The sequence below is a fragment of the Hemiscyllium ocellatum genome, chromosome 39 (assembly GCF_020745735.1).
Source record: "Hemiscyllium ocellatum isolate sHemOce1 chromosome 39, sHemOce1.pat.X.cur, whole genome shotgun sequence".
In the NCBI taxonomy this organism is placed as follows: domain Eukaryota; kingdom Metazoa; phylum Chordata; class Chondrichthyes; order Orectolobiformes; family Hemiscylliidae; genus Hemiscyllium; species Hemiscyllium ocellatum.
Genome location: NC_083439.1, coordinates 17,509,862 through 17,530,873, shown reverse-complemented (window position 1 = coordinate 17,530,873; position 21,012 = coordinate 17,509,862). Strand labels below are relative to the sequence as shown.

The window sequence follows — 21,012 nt, the reverse complement described above, 5'->3', positions numbered from 1 at the left end:
ATTGAAAATTTCAAAAGCTTTTACTCATCCCATCCTTGTAACCCTGTATGTCATTGGTAATCAGTACCTTGAACACTCTGAACTGCTGGTGCCCCCTGGTCGCAGAAGTTTAGGACTCTCTGAACAAAAAAAAATTCTGACCTTCGACAGTAAGAGGTAGCCCCCTTATTTTTAAATTATGCCCCTCCCAGTTCTAGATTCCCCAACTTGGGGAAACATCTTACCTGCATTTACCTTGCCTACTGTTTTAAGTATCTTGCCAGTTTTAATGAGACCACCTCTTCTTGAAAGCGTAGTGAATACAGGCTCAGTTTGCCTAGTTTCTTTGTAGGACAGTCCCATTTCAGGAACAAATCTGGTGAACCTTCATTACATTCCTCTATGGCAATATCGTTCCTAAGATAAGGAGACCAAAACTCCAGTAGTCCAGGTATAGTTCAAGCAAGTTCCTTAATAACTGAAGCAAGACTTTACTACTCCTGTGCTGAAACCCACTGTTAATAGAGGCTTATATTCCGATTGCCTTCCTTATTGCTTGCTGCATCTGAATGTTGGCCTTCAATGACTTGCTGACAAAAACACCCAGGTCCCTTTGCACTTTCCAACACTTTAACATTTAATACCTTTCTCTGCACATCTGTATCTCCTGCCAAGGTGGTAACTTCATGTTTTTCCACATTATATTCCATCTGCCACATTCTTGTTCATTCACTCAGCCAATCCAGGTTCTCTTGAACTTATTTTACATTTTCCTCACAATTTATAAAATCTGGAAACTTTACATTTGGTCTCCACCTCCAGATCACTGACATATATTGTGAACTGTTACGTAATGATAGTGCAGAAACTGGGTAATATGTGGTATGGGGGCAACTAGACATTACACAAACAGCAGGCTGAGCTAAATGGCCAAGAACACTACATTTAGGAGAAATAAATAAAGTCAATAATTGGTCAGAAAAAAGAGAAATATGGGCAAAAGGTACATCTTATTAATTGACATTTATGGATTTTCTAATTAGAATGGACCAATTAATACCACCATGGGAGATATCTTGAAATTCACAGAAAAAAAAAGTTGCTAGGTAACCACTCTGTAGGGTTCATTGTATAGAATCCCCACAGAGTGGAAACAAGCCCAACAAGTCTATGACAATTCTCTAAAGAGTAACCCATTCCCCTACATTTATCCCCTGACTAATGCACCCAACCTACACATCCCTGAACACTGTAGGCAATTTAGCATAGCAAATTCACCCTAACCAGCACATCTTTAGATTGTGGGAGGAAACCCACACAGACATGGGGAGAATATACAAACTCTATGCAGACAGTGGTCCAAGTCTGGAATCAGACTTGGGTCCCTGGTGCTGTGAGGCAGCAGTGTTAACCGCTGAGCCACCATAAATGCAGATGGGAGCTTGTACTCAGTTTGGAATTATCAAATTTGTGAGGATTTAGAATGAGTTTGAGCATTTACCTAGATTGAGTAATGGGGAGAGTCTGCATGAAAAATAAAACATTGATCATGAATTCTGGGGTTAAAACTTCCTACTGAGAAATAGAAAGAATGGAAGTTAAACTCTTGAGAGCTAATGATACTTTGACTGGTCCCAGGATCTTGAATATTTACCTAAGAGAAAGGGTGAGGCATGGGATTTTTAGTGTGTTCTATTCTCTAATTAAAGTCGTTGATTGTAATAGTGTTTAGTTTGTTACAATAAGGCCTAAAAACACAAAATGTTGTCATGTGATCCTTTCAACAATTTACAGCAAGTTTAATTTATTTTAAATGTTGTCATAGAGTCATGGAGATATACAGCACGGAGACAGACCCTTCGGTCCAACTCGTCCATGCCGACCAGATATCCCAACCCATACTAGACCCATTTGCCAGCTCATATCTCTCTAAACCCTTCCTATTCATATAACCATAAAAATGCCATTGTTTTGATCCTTTTTTCCCAAAGTTCCAAACTTATCAGTCTCAACAGGAATCATAACATCACCCCCTTTGAAAAATGAAAAGAAGGATGTGCGTTTGTTTAATACCATTTATGACCACACAATCAACAAAAAATCTTTACTGTAGAATTAATGGCAGCCAACCTGTGCACAGCAAGATTCCACAACAATGATCAAGTAACCCCACAAGTAATGATCAAATGATCAATTTTTGAGATGTTGACAGCATAAAGAGATTCGTATTGCCCAGGACTCTGAAGGTAACTGTTCTCCTTCGAAGGAGTGCCTTGGGATCTTTTTAATATCCATTTAAAAGAAATGTTGTCAGTTTATGAAGGAATATTAACCAAGGTAGCAAAAACTCTCCCTGGATTACCAAGCCAATGTTATCTCAACTTTACAGCTTACCTCCAGGGTGGCCTTGGGAGGTTAACCCTTATTGGTATGTGCCTTCATTTATTTTCCAAAACCTTGTTTAATAAAGTTTTTTTTAAGTTAAATTCTTGTTTACTATGGGATTTCATGCTCAACAATAATTTCTCTTTGTAATTCTTTTATTGTCTTAAACAGAGGCAGAGAAAATAACCACTTTTTCCTTCGTCCTGAATATATAACATTCAGTTAGGTTCTTCAGTTTTCTCTTTCTCTGTCTATTCTTTGACTGACACAATTTAACACTTCTCTTTGATAGTTGTCTGATTTTGAAGTCTGGGCATTTTCTCCTTCCTTTCACTTTTTTTTGAGTATTAACTAAAAAGCCTGTTCATCAGTTAAATCTCAGAAGTGCATAATTTCAAAACCCGTTGACTGCTCTTTATAGTGATCCTGTCTGACATCCTGTAATTTTGAAGCTTTTCTATTTTTGATGCAGATTTTTATCACTGAATCACAGAATAGCTACAATATACAAGAGTCTTCACTGGGTGAAAATGATGATTCTTCTTGCAAGAGAATCTAGAATTGGTGGAGGGATGTCACTATTTAACAATAAGTGGTTGACCATTTAAGACAGTGACAAAGAGAATTTATTTCTCAAAGTGGATTCTGAGTCTTTGGAACTAGAGTCGCACAGCATGGAAACCAGCTCTTTGGCACAACTCGTCCATGTTGAGCAGGTTTCCTACACTGAACTAGATCCATTTGCCTGCATTGGCCTCAAATCCCTTTAAACTCTCCCTTTTCCATGTATCTGTCCAAATGTCTTTTAAGTAGTAATTGTACCTGGCTCTGCGACTTCCTCTGGCAGCTCATTCCATACACGCACCACCCTCTGTGTGAAAACTTTGCCTCTCCGATCCCTTTTAAATCTTTCCCCTCTCATCTTAAACCTATGCCCTTTAGTTTTGGAGTAGTTTTAGTTTTGGAACTCTTCCTCAGAAAGCAGAATATTTGAATATTTTTAAGGAAGGGGTAGATAGATTCTTCATAAGCAATGAGTAAAAGATTATCTATCAAGTGTAGGTGGGAATGTGGAATGATCAGATCAGCCATGATCTTATGGAATAGAGGTACAGGTTCAGACAGCTGAGTGGCCTATCCTTGCTCCTAACTCATGCATTTGTAACACAGAAGGCCGCTTGGTCCATAGTATCTGTTATGATTATTGTATGAAATAATCTTAGTGACCTATATCCAAATTTTTTCTCCTTACAGTGTCTGTGCCAAATTTTTTGCAAGAACGATGAACCTCCTGCCAATCTCTTGCCTCCTGCCCTGTAAGTTTTTCCACTTCAGATAATGATCTAGTTCTCTTATTTTTTGAAAGACGCACTCGAGTCTGCCTCAACTTCATTCTTGGGTAACCTTAACTATTCATTGTCTGAAATTGATTTTCTGCACGTGGCCATTGCTTACATAAAACATAGATACTTCTTTTGAAAATGTCCTTAAATTTGGTGTCCTCACGCTCATGATCTTCCCAAAGATGGGGAACAGTTATTGTTTATTCTGTCGAGAAGCCCCTCATGATTTTGCTTTTATTTGATTTAGTTTGTGCTCTGGAGTTTCTCTCAGCACACAGGGAACTATCGAGCAATGAGCCTGACATCAGTTGTGGGCAAGTTGTTGAAGAGAATACTGAGGGACAGGATTTACATGTATTTGGAAAGGCAAGGACTGACTAGAGATAGTCAGCATGGCTTTGTGCATGGTAAATCATATCTCACTAATTTGATTGCGTTTTTTGAAGAAGTAACAAAGAGGATTGATGAGGACAGAGAGGTGGACGTGATCTATATGGACTTTAGTAAGGCATTTGACAAGGTTCTTCGTGGTAGACTGGTTAAGCAAGGTTAGATCTCATAGAATACAGGGAGAACTAGTCATTTGGATACAGAACTGGCTTGAAGGTGAAAGGCAGAGGGTGGTGGTGGAGGCTTGCTTTTCAGGCTGGAGGCCTGTGACCTACGGTGTGCTACAAGGATCGGTGCTGGGTCCATTGCTTTTTTGTCATTTATTGAAATGATTTCAATGTGAATATAGGAGGTAAATTTAGTAAGTTTGCAGATGACACCAAAATGGGAGGTGTAGTAGACAGCAAAGAATGTCTCCTCAGAGGACAACGGGATCTTGATCAGATGAGCCAGTGGGCCAAGGAGTGGCAGATGGATTTTAATTTAGATAAATGTGAGGTGCTGCATTTTGGAAAGGCAAATCAAACAGAACTTGTACACTTAATGGTAAGGTCCTGAGGTCGTTGCTGAACAATGAGACCTTGGAGTGAAGGTTCATATTTCCTTGAAAATGGAGTCATAGGTAGGAAGGATAATGAAGAAGGTGTTTGGTATGCTTTTCTTTATTGGTCAGGGCACTGAGTTTAGGAGTTGGGCGGTCATGTTGCAGCTGTATAGGACATTGGTTAGGCCACTTTTGGAATATTGTGTGCAGTTCTGGTCTCCCTCCTATCAGAAGGATATTGTTAAAGTTGAAAGGGTTCAGAAAAGATTTATAAGGATTGGAGGTTTGGAGGTATAGGGAAGAGGCTGAATAGGCTGGGAATGTTTTCGCTGGAGCATTGAAGGCTGAGGGGTAACGTTAAAGAAATTTATAAAATCATGAGGGGCATGCATAAGGTTAATAGACATAAGGTAAATGGGGTGGAGGAGTCCAACACTAGACAGCATAGGTTTTAAGTGAGAGGGGAAAGATATAAAAGGGACCTAAGGGGTAACGTTTTCACACAGAGAGTGGTATGTATATGGAATGAGCTACTAGAGAAAGTGTTGGAAGCTGATACAATTGTAGCATTTAAAAAGCAACTTGATGGGTATATGAATAGGAAGGGTTTGGAGGGATATAGGCCGAGTGCTGGCAAATGGGACTAGGTTAATTGAGGATATTTGGTTGGCATGGACAAGTTGGACTGTTTCCCTGGTGTAAATCTGAGTGTCTCTATTTGTGTTGCAGTTTCCATTCTGATGATTTGGGGATGCCGGTGTTGGACTGGGGTGTAAAAAGTTAAAAATCACACAACACCAGGTTAAATAGTTCAACAGGTTTAATTGGAAGCACACAGAATGATGAACTCCATTCTGGTGGATGGTGTTGTACTGAGGTGCAGAGCTGGCTCAGTGCTGCACCCCCTTGGCTGATCCTGGAATGACAGTGTTCCCAGACCCGGATGTTAATAAAGTTTCCTGATTCACACCGGAAGTGACTGACTGGGGAAAGATGGCGTGAGCCAGGGCCCCGGGGAGGCAGCACCCTCACTCTGTCCCTGCTCCCTCCGGCAGGCAGCGCCATGAGCGACGTGATGGAGAAGACCCTTTCGGCGCTGCCGAGTCTCCTCTCCCTCGAGCCCGGCGCCAAACTTGCCGCCGCCTCCAGGCTCGGAGCTTTGATCAGAGGAATCACTGAGCTGGCGTCGAAGCAGGTTAGGGGAAGGGGTCAGGGGTCAGGGAGCGGCTAGGGGAGCCAGGGGTCAGGGAGAGGCTAGAGGAGTCAGGGGTCAGGGAGCGACTGGGGGGGTCAGGGGTCAGGGAGCGACTGGGGGGGTCAGGGGTCAGGGAGAGGCTAGAGGAGTCAGGGGTCAGGGAGAGGCTAGAGGAGTCAGGGGTCAGGGAGCGACTAGGGGGTCAGGTAGTGACTGGGGGGTCAGGGAGTGGCTGGGGAGTCAAGGGTCAGGGAGTGGCTAGGGGGTCAGGGGTCAGGGAGTGGCTGGGGGGGTCAGGGGTCAGGGAGTGGCTGGGGGATCAGGGGCCAGGGAGTGGCTGGGGGGTCGGGGGTCAGGGAGCTGGAGGGGTCTCGGAGACTTCACCTCCCCTTATCCCCATCAGCACCATGTCCCCTTATCTCCCTGAGCACCATGACTCCCTTACCCCCATTAACATCATGAGCCACTCTTACCTCCCTTGGCAGCATGACTCCAGCCCCCTCCCCATTACCATCTATTATCTCCAGACCCATCCCCCAATCAACATTCATTACCCCAATTCCCCTCCCCCATTAACCTCAGGTCCCATTACCTCCATCCCTCATTGCAGCCACCCCCCCAAGACCAGAATTGTACACGGTATTCCAAAGGTGGGCTGTGAAGGCTCAGTCTTTCAGTATTTTCACAACAGACATTGAGTTGGACCAAAGGGTCTATTTCCATGCTCTATGACTCTATAGTAGAATTCCAGATATTAAATATATCAAAGGGATATGGGCAAACTGCATGAAAGTGGTATAAAAGCAGAAGATCAGCCATAATCTAGTTGACTGATAGAGCAGGTTTTTCATCTATTTTCCATGTTCCTGAATTCAACCATTCAGGCAACGTATTCCCGATCATCATAGTTCTCTAAAAAAAATAAATCTTACAATCAAATTAAAACTTCCATAAGAATTTGTTGTTATATTGCTTAAGTGTATGATCATAAGATAAATGTTAATAGACATTTATCTTATGGGGAGGGTGGGCATGGTACTGATGGGGTAAGGAGGGGGTGTCATGGTGCTGATGGGGTAAGGAGGGGGGGTCATGGTGCTGATGGGGTAAGGAGGGGGGGTCATGGTGCTGATGGGGTAAGGAGGGGGTCATGGTGCTGATGGGGTTAAGGAGGGGGTCATGGTGCTGATGGAGGTAAGGATTGTCATAATTGGAAGAAACCCATAGTTCCTCAGCACACCCCGTGCAATCACGGTATCCAAAGTTTTAATTGGCGCTGCTCTGCCCAGAGTCCCTTCGAAGTGTTGATATTCTTTGCAAAAATTAGTTAGCTAACATTAAACAAACTAACATTGAACCAATTGTTAAACCAATAGCCTCTTGTTCTATTAGCATTGTAGAATTCCACGTACAGTAGTTTTCTTAATTTCTGTGTCTGTATTGCTGAACTCTGAATAGTTTCCACAGTTCCTTTCGTATTCCTTTTTTTTTGTAAAATGTAGCTTCATTTATGTGGATTTTGAAACAAATTTATGTATAAAAACGCATCTTGTCTGTTCTTGTAATATTGCATTCTGGGGTAATATCAGCTTTCATGTTTGGATTATGAACTGAACACAAGTTATTGGTATTTGTTTGAGTGCTGTCTTCGTTACTAAATCAATATGATATAGGTTGAAATTTGTTACGCTTGAATGCTACTTTTTGTTTTAACATTTAAATGTTTTTGATTTTAGGATGAGGAAAAATTAATAAAGAAGGAACTAGCTGCATTAAAAGAACAGGTTTCTGCTCCTAGCATATCACTGGTAAGAATTCGTCAACTAAAGCAAGAGATTAACTCCACCTTTTTGTAAATACAGCACAGGTATCGACCCTTCAGTCCAACCAGTCAATGCCAAAATCTAAACTAGTCCCACCTGCCTGTTCCTGGCCCATGGTAAAAATAATGACTGTAGACGCTGGAAACCAGATTCTGGATTAGAGTGGTGCTGAAAAAGCACAGCAGCATCTGAGGAGCCGGAAAATCGACGTTTTGGGATTCCTGATGAAGGGCTTTTGCCCAAAACGTTGATTTTCCTGCTCCTCAGATGCTGCCTGAACCGCTGTGCCTTTTTTAGCACCACTCTAACCCTTTCCTATTCATGTACTTATCCAAATGTCTTTTAATTGTATCCGCATCCACCAGTCCCTCAGGAAGTTCATTCCACACGCAAATCATTCTATGTAAAAAAAAAATTGCCCCTCATGTAAACCTCTCTTTTCTCACCTTAAAAATGTGCCTGTAGTTTTGAAATCCACCATCCTAGGGAAAAAAAAACAATTACCATTAACTCTACCTATACCCTCATTATTTTATAAACTTCTTCAACCTCCCAATGCTCCAGTGAAAAAAAATCCCAGCCTATCTTTATAACTCAAACCTTTCATACCTGGCAACGTCCTGGTAAATCTCTTCTGAACCCCTTCCAGCTTGTGTTATCATTTTATAGCTGGAGAGCTGTGGTATGAAACAACTGCAGTTGTCCTGCATTTATGGGGGCAGGTAAATATCGGATGTGAACAAGTACAACAATGAATGTGACTTCATATTTTTCTTTGAAATGGGAATCTATAAACATTTTTCTTGTTTGAGAGTTTGTTATTGTGAACTAATTTTTCTTTTGAACATCAGGCTTACAGGGTTTTTAGAAAAAAAAGTAAGCCCACTTGCATGACATTACATTTAGGGAGTTAAGATTAATCTTTCGGTGAAATGTGAGTGGTGGACAGTGGATAATTGTTCAAATGTACACCTCCAACACTACTGCTAATTTTCTAAAGGTCATTACAAATTACAATATCAACATTTACAATGAAAATTACCTTTGTAAACTTGTTACAGCAATTTCTCCTGCTAGTGGTCTCCCTGAAGTACACATTTGTATCAATTTGTTTGGAATTTTACTGACAAAACTTAGCTGACATTGTGGAACGTGGGAACAGCAATGTTAACTGGTGAATGGATAGATCATTTAGTTTTTAAAACTTGTTTGATTTGTGTTAGTTCGTGGGCACTCAGCATCTGACTTATGGAGGAGTGTCAAATCTTGGGCAGTTTGCTGCATTGTTCCTTCTGTTTTATGAAAGGAGGGAGCTCCCTATTTTTGAAAAGAGATTCTAATTCAGGCTCCTTTGGGAATGTGGAGCTGTGCTTCCATTCTGATAGCTTTTTCCTTAGTGCTGAACTATCAGAGGAAGTCAAACTACGCAGGTTGGAGAACCGTGAAGCCCCTCTTTGAGTCCCCAGCAGACTGGTGGGAAACAGTCAAAGGGAACATCAAGGTTCTTCATCCTCAAAAGTGTTCAGGAGGCGAGAGAGTGGTGGGGAAAACTGTCCCAGCTCCAGAAAAGTATGCAGAACCTGCTCCTGCTGCAGATAATGGGGGTCGATGTCACGGAGGACTCCTTGAGGTGCCAGCAAGCCTCGCTCTTTGCCTCGGAGGCCTCCAAGATAATCTTCTGGTCCAGGGTCCACTCGGTGGAGCAGGACGAGACGTGCTCACGTTTCCTCTTCCAGAAAGTGCACAAAGAGAGCTCCGTGCTCAGCAGCCTGAAGGAAGAAGACGGCTCGATAATGTCATCTCAGGCTGACGTCATGAGGATCAGCAAATCCTTCTATGCCAGTCTGTATGACGTGAAGCCAACTGGCAGCGTGGCCTCCCAGTCATTCCTGTCCTCTATCACGGAGGTCTTAGACAACAGAACACGGGGGAGGCTGAACCAGCCGCTATCTCTGGACGAGCTGACCAAGGCCCTCGAGTCCTTCAAAAAGAATAAAACTCCTGGAGGCGATAGCTTACTGATTGAGCTCTATTCTGCTCTGTGGGACTTGATTGGCCAGGACCTGCTGGAGGTATATGTCAGTGTGCTTCGGGCAGGTACCATGAGTGAATCCATGAGGAAAGGCATAATGACCCTCATCTACAAGTGGAAGGGGGAGAGGGAAGAAATCAGAAATTGGAGACCAATCTCATTATTGAATGCAAAATACAAAATTTTTCCAGAGGTTATCGCCAACCGGGTCAGGTCTGCTCTGGGGTTGGTGATTCACCCTGACCAAACCTGTGCTGTACCAGGCAGGAAGATCATTGAGGGCTATGATCGCCTACATGCAGCACAGAGGGTTGGACATCTGCCTCATCAGCCTGGACCAGGAGAAAGCCTTTGACAGGATATCACACAGGTATATGAGAGATGTTCTCTCCAAAATGGGCTTTGGGGAGGGAATCTGCAATTGGATCAGATTGCTCTACACCAACATTGTCAGTGCAGTCTCAATCAATGGGTGGGAATCAGATAGCTTCCCAGTCAGATCTGGAGTCTGTCTCCTGCCTTGTTTGTGGGCTGAATAGAGCCATTTGCCGAGTCCATTAGGAAGGATGCGAGCCTGAGAGGGGTGACTATTCCTGGCAGCGGGGGTGTACAGGTTAAGGCCTCCGTGTACATGGATGACGTCGCCGTTTTCTGTTCGGGTCCGCTGTCCGTGCGCAGACTCATGTGTATATGCCGACCAGTTCGAACGGGCCTCGGGGGCCAAGGTAAACCAAGGCAAGAGCGAGGCCATGCTCTTCGGGAACTGGGCCGACCAATCCTCGATCCTCTTCACTGTTCGGACCGACCACTGAAGGTGCTAGGTATTTGATTCTGGGGAGCTGGGGTGTGTGCCAAGTCTTGGGAGGAGCGTATCAGCAAGTGAGGCAGAAACCGGGCAGATGGAAGCTACGGTCGCTCTCCATCGTGGGGAAAAAACCTGGTCATCAGGTGTGAGGCACTGTCATTGCTGTTATACGTGGCACAGGTCTGGCCTATTCCCAAAACCTGTGCCGCTGCAGTCACCCGGGCCATCTTCCAATTTATATGGAGATCAAAGATGGACCGGGTCCGAATGGACTCAATGTATAAAAATCTGGGTAATGGGAGAGAAAACACACCCAATGCCACCCTCAACCTGATGGGCATCTTTGTGTGTGGCTGCATCAAGCTGTGCGTGGATCTCCGGTACGCAAACACCAAGTGTCACTACGTACTGAGGTTTTACCTGTCCCCGGTGTTGTGAAGGATGGGCCTGGCCTCGCTGCCGTGGAACGCTCCGAGTAGTTGGACTGTTCCGTATCACCTGTCCTTCGTGGAGAAGTTTATGAAGAAAAACACCTTTGACCACAAGTCCATCAGGAAGTGGTCAGCACGTAGTGTCTTGAGACCCTTTGGGAAAAGGAGAGGGCGGATCCTATCAAGCGGTTCCCTGAGCAGACTGTCAAAGTCATTTGGCAGAATGCCTCATCGCCAGAATTTTCCAACAAGCACCAAGACATGGCTTGGCTGGTGGTGAGAAGGGCTCTGCCTGTGAGATCCTTTATGCACGCCCGGACTCTCTCCCCCACCACATGCTGCCCTTGATGCGGCTGTGGGGGGGACGAGACTGTCACACACCTCCTTCTGGAATGTGCCTATGCAGAGGAAGTCTGGAGAGGAATGCAGTGGTGTTTGTCGAGGTTTGTCCCAAGCAGCATTGTGACGTGGGACTCCGTGCTCTACGGTCTGTTCCCCGGGACACACACCGAGACGAACATCAACTGTGCCTGGAGGATCATCAACTCGGTGAAGGACGCTCTCTGGGCGGTCCGAAACCTGTTGATCTTCCAGCTGAAGGAGTTGACCCCGACTGAGTGTTGCAGACTGGCACATTCCAAGGTCCAGGACTACGTGTTGAGGGAGCGCGCTGAAGCTTGGGGCAGCTGCTGCCAAGGTGCGGTGGGGAAAGACCACCGTGTGACATCTACCTGGCTAAGCACAGGGGGCCCACGCAGTCATTTGGGCTTCGCTGATGCCTCAGCAGAAGAGCTGGATAGTCAATGTACAGACTTGTATATAGGAAAAATAAATTTCAATGTCTGTATGTAAAGCAATGTAATGTGTGCACAAGAATGGCAGGACCAATTGTGAAGAGATCCAAATAATTTTATGAATAAAGTATATTTTTGAAATAAAAAAAGGAAGTCAAACCACACTCCTTTACCTAGCAATCAGCAGCTAAATTCTGAAATGTAAAGGTTTTGACAGCTGTGACTACATCTGTGAATTGGTAAGTGTAATATTAGAGTACCAGATGGATTTCATAGCAGGGTGACAGTTGGCTAAGGTGCCAACAGTAGAGTGCCAGCTGGGGAAGGTGTCGATGCTAGGGATAGGATGTCAGATGAGTAAGGGTGAGATGCACGTAATTGGACACTATCTGGATAGGGTGCCAAGTAGGAAGGGTCTAGGGTGCCAGTGTGCAAAGTGACAAAGTAAGTGATGCAGTGTTTTGGTTAGGTTTGGTGGGGCAGTAGGGAAGGTGAATGTTGGATCTAGTGACATGGTGTCAGGACTGGAGATGGTAGGGATTGGTTTCAAAATGGTTTTGGCAGCATATAGTTTGGATTGGGTCTAGTCTAGTCAGTTTTGGAAGAGCAGGGTGCAGTGTCAGGGTCTGGAGGAGGTGTAGTTGGGGATTGGTGAGATAAGTATGGCGTCAGTTTGAGTTACTCAGGAATTGGACTATATTTTTAATCATCTAACTATTCCTGACTGACTACTTTACATCATATCATTGGAACCCTTTGAATGAGGACTTTGGACGGTTCTAAGTGCAGAGGAATTGTCCAGTGGAAAATTCCATTTTCTGGCCAATTCCTTCAGGGTGTTGTGTGATGGGGCTTCCACCATTCCCCTTGTTCACCTCCAATCTTTGCTGGAGCAATAACTGCCTGTCCAGCAGAAACTTGAGATCACCATGCTGATTACTAGCCATGTTTTTGAAGCTGCACATCAGAGCTAGGGAGACAGTAACCAGACAATGATTCCAGTATTGATTTGTACCCAAGCCCTACTAGGAAGGAACAGTGTGGAGTTTGGTTGATGACAGGAGTAACTTGTTGCAATGTCCCTGCAGTGGAAGTAATTCACGTCAGTAAAACTAGCACCCAACGAGGAGTCATGTTCGGCAGGAGGAAAGTAATCCTTTGTTTAATTCTTTTTACAGAAGCAGATGCGAGAATGTCTGGTGCGACTAATCTACTGTGAAATGCTGGGGTATGAGGCCTCCTTTGGATACATTCACGCCATCAAACTAGCTCAGCAGGGCAGTCTAATGGAAAAAAGAGTTGGTATGTTTCCTTTTCAAACACATTGAGTAAATAGACAATTTTTAACTTGTAAATAGTCTGTTAAACTGTCCAGGTGGCTCAGCAGCCAGTCAATACTTGCAGGCCCAATAACTGGTCTGTGGTCCATCGATCTCAGCCATAACAAGGGTGACCCTACAATTGGCTGGATGCAGAGGGAGGAAGTGGAACAGCCTTCCTACCGTTTGTGATTAAATCATCTGTTTAAAGTGCACGTTGTCCACTGAGGACATCTTGAATTCAGTATGATCCTGCTCCATGATGAGATTATATGATACTGTGCTTGTCCAGATGATACAGCAAGAATTGTTACCTGGGCGTAGAACTATGAGTAACTTGAAAACGTATCCCCCAGTACAAAACTCTACCTTTGTGGAAGAAGGAAAACAAATATTATGCATTGTAACCCCTCTTGTCTGCAATTGTCTCAATTATAGAATGACATTAGAATGCTTAATCTCAAGCATATAAACTGGAAAAATCATAGATTTTAACATTAATTTGAAACATAAAGCAGATATAAAAGCAGTGATAAAAATTTTAGTTATCCTAATACTGTATCCTCCATTTTCTGCTCCCAAAACACTGGATGAAAATAATGATGGCAATTGATTTTACTCAAAAAAAATTCCAGTCAATTGGTATTTCTGAAGAACAGATTTTTAGAATGGAGAGCTTAGTGTACTATTAAATATTGCTTTTATTTTTATTAAAGGTAAGAAATTACAAATTCTAAACTATGCATAATTTGAATGTTGCAAGTTAATTGGAATTGCACAAGACTTATTTCCAAGTTAATATTGATTAATTTTACTGTATGAAAGCTCACAGGTCACTGCATTGCAGTTGCTTCAGGCTCCTGTTGGGAATCGCAGTATTCATGATGATAGTCTTATGGATTGTTGCATCTACAATGCTTTCACTTTCCTGAGTTTTCTTCAACTGCATGTACTTGATATAGACCTGGGATTGGAGACAGAAAAATGGTTGCACAGTTAGGCGGCTGCATCATTAGAAAATTTGTAGTTTCAGTGCACAGTCTCCGATGTTATTTTGATTTGCAAATGCCGTTATGTAGAATGTGACTTTTACAGTCTTCAGTCAGGTTAACTAGGTGGCGAAAATAGCGAAAGTGCATGCCTATGCCCACTAAATGTAACATTTGGTTTTGAGGGCTTCATGGAAATATGTGATCTACTATCCTGAAGTTGTGCATTGGAGAAACAGTGTGGAAATTAAATTAGAATAATATGAATACTTTTGTTTATTTTTGCTAGGTTACTTGGCCGTGTCTCTCTTTCTAAATGAAAGCCATCAACTGCTGCTTCTGCTGGTGAACACTGTATTAAAGGTAAGTGAGAGTATATTGAATTTATAATTAATCATAACTGCTTCACAAAAAATGCTGACTTGCGACTCTACCCCTCTTTATTTTGGCCTACTGGGATGGTACTCCATAAACACGGTCAGCAAAGATTAAAATGGGATTAAAGTCTGCTGTACAAAATAGTAATGCAGAATCATTTACTTCTCATTTTTTTCTTTCTGTCCTGTATGCCTCATTCTAAAATAAAAATTGTCACTTTTCCTTCAAGTTTCATTTCTCTTCATTTCTGATCCATGCTGATACAAATTAAGCTTCTGGTTTATGGTAACTGAATAGGTCATATTTTGCTTTTAATGTATATACGGTAATCCTGTGATTTTGTTTTTGCTGATGTTTTTGAGATGGTTTTCCACAACTGCTCACATTTTTCAGTGAAATTCCTTAGCATCATGCATTGCTTATAATTATTCAGTTTCAAATAGACTTGTGACTCACTTTTAACCTTTGAGTGAATCATCACAACTGATTCAGTATAAGTCGGAAACCCTGCAAGTAACAGCGTTGTGCAGAAAAATAGATTAAGGAAACTTCAGCAAAAATGTGACTTTACTTTAAAAGGCAGAGCTAAATAACTGAACAGTAGAAAGTAACTCTTTCTGAATTGCTACATCAAGAATATCCTAACATTAAAATAACACATTTTGTTAGTGTGTAAAACTTTGCTACAAGATCCATCTGTGGTTGGAAAGAAGCAAAGTTGAAATAAAGATCAGAATGTTGGAAATCTTGACAGATGTAACAGTGCCTATGTAGAGAGAAATGATTAATGTTTCAGGTTGATTACCTTTCAAGAAGTAATGGTGAGTCATGTTCGCTCTACTGTTGCCTTGTATTTGGTGGTGGCAAAATACCAATTGATTGATCTAAAGTGTACAAAAATAAATAGTGACAAGCCATTTAATTGTCTTACACAGTGCTAGCAATCCTATTTAATTCCCTTTTCTCAAGAAATGTTTTGCAAATTTAATTGAACCTTGTTGCATGCTGAACAGGTAGGATAATGGTGTTGTAATCATTGCTTTGTTTTTTCAGTCTGAATGTCATATGAAGTCATTGAGTAGGTAACTATAATGTTTTGAGACAAGGCTATATTCCAGCTTTAAACCATGTATGTGTACATTTTTTTGTGATAAGGCAAAAAAGCCAAAGTGTGCTTTTCTGTTGCAGATCTTTTTTGAATTTCTGCTTACTCTTAAACAGACCAAAATCTATTGGATTATTCTCCAGCACTTAAATTGAGAAAACAAATTCAGCATCTCCAACATTAAAATGTAGTGATTGTACAAAACTCCAACTATCTGCTCACATTCACAACCTTCTGACAGGCCCATTTTACTCTTAAATGTGAACTTTAAAATCTTCTCTAAGACTCTTGCGTTAAGGCTGGAGACTATGTTACCATCTATTGTTAAAGAGGACCAGACGAGCTTCATAGAGGGCTGCAGATTCTCCAATCATGTTCGGAGGCTGCTTAATATAATTTAAGCGAGTCAAAAATAGGGATTGCTGATTTGTCTAGATGCAGAGAAGGCATTTGACTGAGTTGAGTGGCCGTATCTTTTTTATACTCTGGAGCGGTTTGGCTTGGGTGAAGCCTTTATATGATGGGTTCTCCACAGTGACCCCTCACTGTGGTCATCACCAATGGGGTACAATCAAGCAATGTTAACATTTTTAGGGTCAGCCGGCCAGACTGTACCCTTTTGCCGTTGATTTTTACGTTGGTGATTGAACCATTGGTGGAGGCCAGTCGTAGGGATCTTAATATAACAGCTCTAGAAGTGGGGTCAAAGTCACATAAAATTTCGTTGTACGCGGATGATGTCTGAATTTTTTTTGTCAAATCCAGCATTTTGATGCCTCGCCTGATGTAATGTGTCAGCACGTTTGGCACAGTTTTGGGGTACAAGATTAATTTTGCAAAATCAGAGGCTACACCTATGGGTGATCTTATGAAGGTGCTAGGTCTTGAGGGCAAATCTTGATTCCCATTTAAATGGTCACAGCAGGATTTTATGTATTTGGGCATATTCATCACTCCAGCTTTTAATTGGTTGTTTAAAGCTAATTTTGTTCAATTATTTGACAAAATCAAGCAAGACCTTCAAAGATGGGAGGCACTTCTGATCTCATGATTTAGGTTGGATAACGCTTATTAAGATGAATATTCTCCCCTGTTTGTTATACCCTCTGATTTTCGATAAGCAAGCATTCAGGAGACTGACTGGCTGATTCAGCTGTTTTCTTTGGCATCGTAAGCAGCCCTTACTAAATTAGGACATCAAGATCTAAATCATTTATATATTTCAGGAAAAGCACTATGGGCAACTTATAATGCCAATTCACCTAACCTGCACATCTTTGGACTGTGGGAGGAAAGCGCAGCACCTGGAGGAAACCCACACAGACAGGGGGAGAATGTGCAAACTCCATACAGACTGTCGCCCGATGTGGGAATCGAACCCGGGTCCCTGGCGCTGTGAGGCAGCAGTGTTAACCACTGAGCCACCATGCAGCCCTTAGTGTGATACAATTTTCAATTTTCACTTAACAAATCCTTGCAGAATTTTCCAAATCAATCTGAATTATACCATGTAAATATTAACTCTATCCTGAATACTGTATATGCTTGTGTAAAAGTTGCATTTTTCAGACTATTTTTGAAGGTTAAATTTATGGGATCAACTATTACATGGACATTACCTTTGAGGGGCTGAAATTCATGCTACGGTCCAAAAAACATATCGTTAGCAGAAGTCCAATTGATCGCTAAACAATTAAAGAAAAAACATAACGAAGTACAGTTTGCTGAGCTGCACACAATGGGAGGTTGTCCCCCAACTCTGATCTGATGCATCTTAAATCTTTCCTGCCAAATTGGTGTAAATTGTACATTAAAGCATAATAGCATGAAAAAAAAACATTTCTTCTTTGTAACATTTATGTACATGATAGTACCTTGACTCACAAAGGTTGATCTGTTATATGTGAAGAACTAGGGTCGACTTTTACATGAGATGTGTGGAAAATTCCAGATGTTTTGGCCAAAAATGGGGAGTCAACATTTACACGAGATTGAGTTTTACTCGAGTTTATATGGTAATTGCTGCAAGGAGGACGAAAACAATACATGTGCGCAAGAGGCAAAGCATGCGCACAATGTTCAAAAATTCCCTTGCGTGGATAGTATTGGGAATCCTTTATCGTCATTCAGTCATGATCCAGATGGAGGCAGTAACTTAAGGAAAATGGAGGTGGACAAACTATCTCTCACTCTGAAGCACAGCATGTTGGTGCATTATTACCTTTTCCTCAAACACTATTTTTGTTGATATGCCAGGAGATATTTAAAATTTTAAATAAAATTCCCAATTGTCACACAATTAAGCTATTAAACTGTAATTGGGAAAAGCAAAGAACAACTGTCGTGATGATACAATAAGCTTGTTTAATTGAATTTGCCATTTTAAAATTTTATTCCAAGGGGGATGGATTTCCTCTATGCAAAACAAAATAGTAAACGTCTTTATAATTTTAGATCAAGGGAGTTCTTCTCTCAAAGGCCAAATGAGGTTCATGTGTTTACATTACAATTAGATTGCTAGTATATAATGAAATGAAAAATGTCATTTAAATAATATGATTAATTTTTCAAAAGGTGTAGAAGATACAAGTTGTGATGATGCTCCTTTGACGGGTTGTGTTGTCCTTGGATTTCTCTTCAGAGAGGTCATGAAAGACGCTGGTTCCTGGAGGTCTGGCCTTGGACAGGTTTTGGGGCCAGTTTGATCGTAGCTGACGGATATTGCCTCAGGAAAAAGGCTTTCAAGTTTGAGGAAGGGTACTTGTGCAGTGAGGGGGAAGTGGCCGGTTCTCCCAGCTCAGCTTTTCTCTGATTTGATTTGGTTTTTTGAAGCTGCTGCACCCAGAGAAGCAGGTCCATGCTGGCCCTCTCTCTGACTTCTCTCCTGTAAGACCTTATGTTTGATTTTATCTTTTGTGCCAAAGGCTGTTTATGGGGATTGTTGCAAGTATTTTTTTTAATATACTTTTATTGAAGAATACATTTTTAAAATATTACAACAAATATAAAATAATACAATTCAAAACAATACAAATTAAGAACACCAAAAAATATAAAAAAAAACCAAATCGCCCTCATGTACAAATGTATAAATATGTATTAAAAATATTTTTTAAAACCCCAACTAACTACTTAACTATATAAATAACGGCAAACTAATAAATAACAATAATACAGCTCATCCAAACAAAACGCTAACACTCAAATATCAAGAGCATTAATTTTCACCTGTTCATAAATTCGCAGATCCCCCTCTCTGGATATTGGACTCCTAAAGCACAATTGTCCCAGCTATATAAAAGCCCTTATTAGTGTAGTGGACAATTCTGTGTCCAGTATTCCAAAAAGGGTCACCATGGCTCATATAAATTCTCAGTTTTGTGTTGTACCATATTTGTGAGAAAATCCAAGGGGATATGCGCCATAACTATCTTCTGTCAAGCCAACAGGCTGGGAGGATTTTTGGCTAGCATCACTCATGCAAGCCACCCCCTAGCTGCCCAATGTTTGAATCCTGAATCCATCATCTCCAGTTGAAAACCCGGCATATTCACTATAGGTGTAAGAGAAGATGTTGTGCCAATATTGCCGTCCCTCTGCTGAATTGCCCTCCATGCTTTGACAGTATTGATAACTATTGGGTGAAGAAAGTATTCCCTAACTGTCCTCATTTTGTCCAAAAACAGCAAGTTTGTAAGGGGACACCTGGCCTGAGAGGTTTCGATATCTAACCATATTGAAAGAGGGTCCCCACAAACCCGATCACTCACATAAGATAAAAGCGAGCTTAGTTGATAGTTTTTAATGTCCAGGAGATCCACTCCCCCTAGCCTGTGAGGCAATTGCAATTTAGTGTGGCAGAAATCTAGGAGTGACCAAATTCCAAAATGGGGAGTTTGCAAAGTGCCAGGGAAGAGAGAACGCACATATAAAATTAAAACAAGCTCTTAAACATTTCCATTTTACATTGGACAATAACCATAGTCTTTTGGCAGAAATAAAAACCTAAATATTTTAGTGCAGTTGTTAACGATTGAAGAATTGGGGTAATTTTAATAATTTTGACTATGTCACGTGGTTGTCTCTTAACTGCCCTCTGGGCAATTTGGGATGGGCAATAAATGCTGGCCTAGCCAGTGAATGTTGTTTGTTAACCATTACCTTTACATCTCACAAAACTCAGGAGGAATAACAAAGATGACAAATGGATGGCCCAAACAACATCGATCTTTCACATTTGAAGTTTAAAAAATGTTTTAAGCACACAGACTTTGAAACTGCAGTAATTTTACAGGGTAATTATAGTGAACTATTCAAGAAATCTCATGAATCTACTCTGAGTCTATACATAGAGAATGATTGTAGAGGGTAACAAATAGAGGAACACAGTGTTGTAGGATTGGTAAGTACTTTTGTAACATGCTGTTATTTGAAGTGCTTCAGAGTCAGTGCATCTGGAGGAAATAAGCAATGGGCCAATTTGCCATGAATGAGAGAGTTTGGTTGTCGATCCGAGATGTCGTTCATTGGCTGAGTGCATTCATATGGTGTGCCCCATTTCTGAGCCAGAAGATTTGGGTTCAAGGCACACCTGCTCTGGAGTTGTCATGACATGACCAGACAATTTTAGAATACTTCGGCAGGCTGTTGGGATGTTTTGGAAGTGTCCCAACCTCTGGGCCAGAAGCTTTGGTTCAAGTCCTGCTGCCCTGGGACTCTGTCATGTCTGAACAAGTCAATTAAAACTATATTTTTATCAATGTACAGTTTCATTAACTGAAGTTTGAGTTATTAATAATGTTTGGTATCATTGTAAATGGTTAAATTTTACGCTTTGTTCGTATAATTTAGTCGAGTTGAAAAATGTAAATGTAGAGGTGAAGATAATTTTCAATTATTTCCAAACCTTTGTACGTATTTGTGCATGAAATGCTAACTGTTTTGTGATTCAATGCAATGATGAACATTTGCTATAAGTTGTTGCTTTTAATGTAATGTAATATTGTAAGATAGCACGTGTGATATAAAACGAATATGCTGTATGACCAAAACCTGGGTCAAAGGAGTGTTTTAAGGAGTGTCTTAAAGAAATGTGGTGAGGTGTAGTGGGAGGGAATTCACAGCTGAGGGCATTGACAAATGAAGACATAGTTATTGACTAGATTTGCCCTGTTTTTTGTGGACAGGGTGTACCTTGAGAATTTCAACATTGTTGATTAGATGTCAATGTTGTAGCTGTACCAGAACAGCTTTGCAATCAGCATGGCTCGTTCTCCAGCAAAGTCTCCAGGATTATGACAGGTTCCCTAGCCTGGTCTTTGAGCCATTTCTTGACCTCATGTGCAGTGAAGTGAATTTGCGAAAGAGTGACGTCTACGATGTTGAGTATATCAGTAGGGGTGAGATGAATCATGATTGCAATTACTTCAGGTTTTTTTTTGGACTGGTGTTTGGCTCCACCATCAAATAGTGATTGCAAATTTTTATTTTGGATCCATTA

The 21,012-nt window shown here is 41.5% G+C and overlaps 1 protein-coding gene across 1 annotated transcript in view; it reads left to right on the top strand.

Annotated features, from left to right (window-relative positions):
• Positions 1-5,621: 5,621 nt before the first annotated feature.
• Positions 5,622-21,012, top strand: part of ap4e1 (adaptor related protein complex 4 subunit epsilon 1) — a 67,006-nt gene continuing 51,615 nt past the window's right edge. The window contains exons 1-4 of the mRNA XM_060852767.1: positions 5,622-5,836; positions 7,573-7,644; positions 12,900-13,023; positions 14,319-14,392. Of these exons, the coding sequence (XP_060708750.1) occupies positions 5,705-5,836; positions 7,573-7,644; positions 12,900-13,023; positions 14,319-14,392 (402 nt within the window). The 5' untranslated portion in view covers positions 5,622-5,704. The remainder of the gene's footprint in view (positions 5,837-7,572; positions 7,645-12,899; positions 13,024-14,318; positions 14,393-21,012) is intronic.